Source organism: Octodon degus, unplaced genomic scaffold, assembly GCF_000260255.1.
Source record: "Octodon degus isolate 3935 unplaced genomic scaffold, OctDeg1.0 scaffold00184, whole genome shotgun sequence".
In the NCBI taxonomy this organism is placed as follows: Eukaryota; Metazoa; Chordata; class Mammalia; order Rodentia; family Octodontidae; genus Octodon; species Octodon degus.
In genome coordinates, this window is record NW_004524760.1 from 4723325 (window position 1) to 4728131 (window position 4807).

A 4807-nucleotide genomic window follows, 5' to 3' on the forward strand; every position below is an offset into this window, starting at 1 on the left:
TTTCAACTACTACTGAAGTACTGTATTTACAGATTTCTCAACCATGGGAATATGATCATCACTTCAAAAAGGGATCACCTACCACTCAGCTGCCACCAGCTTTGTTGCACCACAAGCAAACACTAATTTAGTTTTGGGTTTTTTTGTTTTGTTTTGTTTTTGTTTTTTTGTATTTAGTACAGAGTCTATGTTGTAACTCAAAAATGAGGCAGGCTCAAAAGTTTAAAAAGCACTTTATTTTAGCTGGTACCCAGCGGCAACACCCGGTACAAAGTACCTGAGTGAGCCCCAAGGAAGGGGAGCGTGAGGTTTATAAAGCTTAAACCCACAAAGCAGGCAGGGTGGTGGTGGGGGGGGGTGGGTAACAACTCGGGAAGTTCAAAAAGTCACGGCATCTGTTGAGACTAAATATGATTATAGGCCTGGGGTGGGCTTGGGAAACAGAAGTCACATTGGAACTCAAGGGTGGGATGGGGGCTTCAGGAAACAGGTGTTCTGTGAGACAAAGCACATATTGGAACTCAAGGATGGGGTGAGGGCTTGGGAAGCAGGAAGTTACATTTTACAGCAGCTGACATGGTTCACTAAGACGGCGCATACAGAACAGGATGGCGGCGCTTTGGTCAGGTTATAACAGTCCATAGGGTCTCACTACACAGATTGGACTCATAGTGATCCTCCGTTTTCAGCCTCCCAAGAGCTAGGATTACAGGTAGGTGTGCCATCATGCCCAGTCTCAAATGCCACCTCGGTGCGCCCCCAGTGGCAGTTCAGGGATTGAACCCCAGCTGCTGAGCTCTGCCTAAGCAGGCGCTTTAGTCTGGTGAGATATCTGGCCAGACCTTAATTTTTGTCTCCCTATTTTTCCGAATTACTTTCTGCCTAATCTGTTCTTTTTCCCAGTCACTATTCAGGTATATGTGTAGTGCTTATACATTCAGTTTTATCATACGCTATTAAAATATGCAGTCTCTACAATCAATGACACTTATGTTTAGTGCTTCACCTACAATATTAAAAGAAACTGGCATTTTTTTTTCTATTTACTTTTTTAAGATGCTCAGTGTGATATTGGCAAAAATTCTGCCTCAATCAGCCTCAGTCGCCCACATTGGGATTATGACCATGCCCATCACACCTGGCTGAAAGTGGCAATTTTAATCCAAGTGCATTAAAAAGACAAATGTATTCCCCACTATATTTTGTTGCTACTGTCTTGATTGATTTTAAAGGACCAGAAGTTTATTTTATATTTCCACGGAAGATGTCAGCACAGTTGTTCCAGGATAAATCATGATATTCAAGAACATTAATACTTGAATATTCCAACTTTGCTCTGTTTGTGATCAATCATGAAAATCTTCTTTTGTGATTATTTGTTGCTGATACTGCTATCTGACAAGGTCTTGGGGCTGTCTTTATCAAATAGCTAAAGTCTTCCTCTTTCATTATCAAATTTAACTATTTTTCCATATACAGTCAGTGCAGAGGTGACGTCCCTAGAAATACAAGACAAACTTTCCAAGGGTTACTAACCCTAGGTGTGCACCCATGCTTCAGGACGTCAGTGCCTTCTACGTGTGCGCATGCTTCAGATGGTGGAAGGATCCAATCCTGTCCTTCTCTAATCAGATTTTCTGTAGGCTTATAAAGACAAGCATGCTCCATTCTGCTGGCCATGGTGGCACATCGCTGTGAATTCCAGCACTCTACAATCCCTTGGCAGGAAGATCGGAAGTGTGAGCCCAGCCTGGGGAACTTAGCAATTTAGCAAGACTGTATATAAAAATAAAAAACAAAAAGAGCTGAGACTGTGTAGGTTCAATCTCCAGTAGGCCAGAAAAACAGTGCTCACTTCTCTAATAGGGAAACTAGAAATAATCAGCATATCATGGGGAAAAAATAAACTTCTGGAGCCACAGTGAATGTGAAGGGGGAGGTACTTAGTTATAGTTTTCTTCAAGATTGGACCATTGAGTGGCTTCAGTAAGAGTATGTATGATAAGTGTTCAGCCTCAGGAGGGTGAGAGATTTGGTCACTCTTCACCAGGTATGAAGACTGAGGACAAGCAAAGCCTGGGGCCTGGAAGTGGCAGTTCAGTATTCCAGTAGAAAATACATATCCTGGCTAACACTCAGGGGAGGTGTACCTGTGGCCAGGACAGAGATCTTCCACCTGGTACTTGTGCAACATACTGAATTCAAGGCCGTGGCAGCCAAGAACTAAGGAAGCCTTTGCTAAAACAGTCTACTTTTTGGCCCTGACGCAGGGCCAAAAGGGATCATGATTGATCCCTTTTACCTTGTGTAGTGATAGGTTCTGGCCCTACTATAAATTGCTGAATTATTATGGTGGCCATTTAATATGGTTGCAGCCCTTAAAACAATAGCTCGTCTTCCCCAAGACCAGCCCCTACTTCCTCTCCAACTCGGCCCAGGGTAAAATTTCCTTTCACCTTTCCTGCCATCTCAGAGAAGACCCCAATCAGTTCCTCAGATATTTCTAAACATCCCCCTCAAACTCCACCCCTGCAAAAGGCCATGAAAGCCTCAGCCTCCTTTTGTTACAACCAAGAGAATCCCTCATCTTCCCCAGATTCTCTCCGTGTCCTCAAAGATAATAAAGCTCCTTTCCCTTTTTCTTTCTCCCTGTTTCTCTGCTGTGACACTGTCAAAAATCTATCATGTAGCATCACTAATCTTCTCTTTCCTGGGCATAGGAAGTCATCTTTATCACGGGAGGTGGGATGGGACTTGTCAGCCCACGCGGGATGTCCAAGGGAGATTTTCACAGGTAAGGTCCCAAGATTAAGGGACACACATGTGCAAGACATCAGCAAAAACAGAAGGCAGCATTGAGTAGAGCAGAACATAAGAGTGTGAGAACGCTCACAGTTTTGGTAAGCCCACAAACTAACGCTTGCCAAAATGAGTACAACATAAACATCATGGGAGAGCTTCTTTCAAAAAGGGCCCCATTTTGAGACGGTAGAGGAGTGCTAAGACTGCCAACAAAAACAGCACTGCAATTCACAGAAAATACCAAGCTTCTTCCTTAAATGATGGGTTCACTGCAGTAGGCAATTCGTATCATCTAAGCCCACTCTACTATTTGGCAACTGGCAATCCAAAAGAGCCATAACACCTCCAAAACTACTTTGCTGCATTTCTGGGAAAGTCTCACAGACACTGGCTGCAAACAGAGACTCAAGAACACATAACAGAAGCGAAGCAAGGGTACAGTAAAAGGCTGCTGTCCTGCCTTTGGTCTTTATTTTTTATATATTGTATCCTAGCCTTGAGGTTACTTTCAGCTAACAAAACAAGCCTTTATGGTGTGTGCCTAAGATGAACGTTTTAGCTATACGTGAGGTTCTGCTGGGCATCTGGGAGCAAGGACATAAAAACAGGATGTCCTTGAAGAGTTTCAGGTGTTCCTGGTTACTCCCTCTGCTGTGGCAGTCCTATTTTTCTATTTCTCGTCCCACATGCCCTGCAGGTCATTTTGCACATCTCTATTTTAACTCCTTATCCCAACACTACATAGAGAACCAAGCACTCTGCAGGAAAGCCTTTGGAGCTTTTCAAAAGAAACTAAGCTTTCAAGGAGCAAGTGCACATTAAATTTCATTCTAGTCATTAGTTACTCTGCAGGGGAGGAGGTGTTGCAAACCAGCAAGCAGCGTTAGTTTCTCTGGGGGATGCTTAGACTCAATGACTTGGAGCCCTGAGAGTGGGACTAGAATACAAGCCCTCCAGGTGACTCATGCGCAATGAGACAGTTGATAACTACATCTTGAGGTGATAAACTATGAGTCTTCTATTTTGCACTGAATACAGGATAAGAACAGGACTATAACAGGTTGGATCTACAATGGACCCCAAAGACCAACTGATGGGCTTTCAGAAGCAATTGGATTGTGAGGTCAGGAGGGCTAACCTCCTGAAGGGGTTCATTCACTGACGAGCTCACAGCTGAATGGGCTGGTAGGAGGTGGGTGTTAGTTGAAGAAGCATTGCCTTGAGGACTGTATTGCCCTTTACTCCTAGACTCTATTAACTTCTGCTTCCTGATTGCCATGAACTATAATCAAAGAAAACTTCTTTTCTGTATAAAGTACCTAGCATCTAGTATTTCGATATAGAAATAGAAAATTAAATAATACAAAAACTGATACTGAATAATGAGGTCAATGCTGTAATTATACGTGAAAATGTGGAACTGGCCCTGGAACTGGATAACTGGCAGAGATTAGAACATTTTGCCAGCTAGAAAAGGCCTAGAATTCCATAAGATCACTACAGGTTATTCTGGAAAGGTCGCTGAGTTTGAGAAGACAAAGATTGGAAACTGGAGACAAAGGCATCCTTATGATAAAGTAATAAAATTGCCAACCCATATCTAAGCCCTACAGCTGCATGGAAAGCAGAATTTAAAAGTAAGATTCTGGGAAGTTTGAAAGAGTAAAGTTCTAAACAATAAAGCATCCAGGCTGTGTTAAGAGTGTTATTGGTCAGTTTCAGTGAATTTACAGTGATATTTGAGGGCAAAAGGAACCAAGGCAGAGATATTTGGAAAAATCACAGCCTGCTTGTATAAAAGGAGGAGGGAGAAGGAAGGAAGGAAGAAAGAAAGAGTGAAGTTTGTTAACATGGATGGTGATTATCAAGACAGTGAGAAAAAAGTCTTGAACACATTTAAGAAATTCTCAAGGGGCCTAGAAGGGTAGAATGATTCCAAGGAATGGGCCACAGATATTTCCCAAACGCTCAGTGCCACCCTTGGATTCTACCCCTGTTTTTTTTT

At 42.8% G+C, this 4807-nt stretch overlaps 1 protein-coding gene across 1 annotated transcript in view; it reads right to left on the reverse strand.

Annotated features, from left to right (window-relative positions):
• LOC101569701 (lys-63-specific deubiquitinase BRCC36) overlaps positions 1-4807 on the reverse strand; it is a 12169-nt gene that overhangs the window by 801 nt on the left and 6561 nt on the right. The window contains exon 2 of the mRNA XM_023703958.1: positions 3368-3386. Within this exon, the coding sequence (XP_023559726.1) occupies positions 3368-3386 (19 nt within the window). The remainder of the gene's footprint in view (positions 1-3367; positions 3387-4807) is intronic.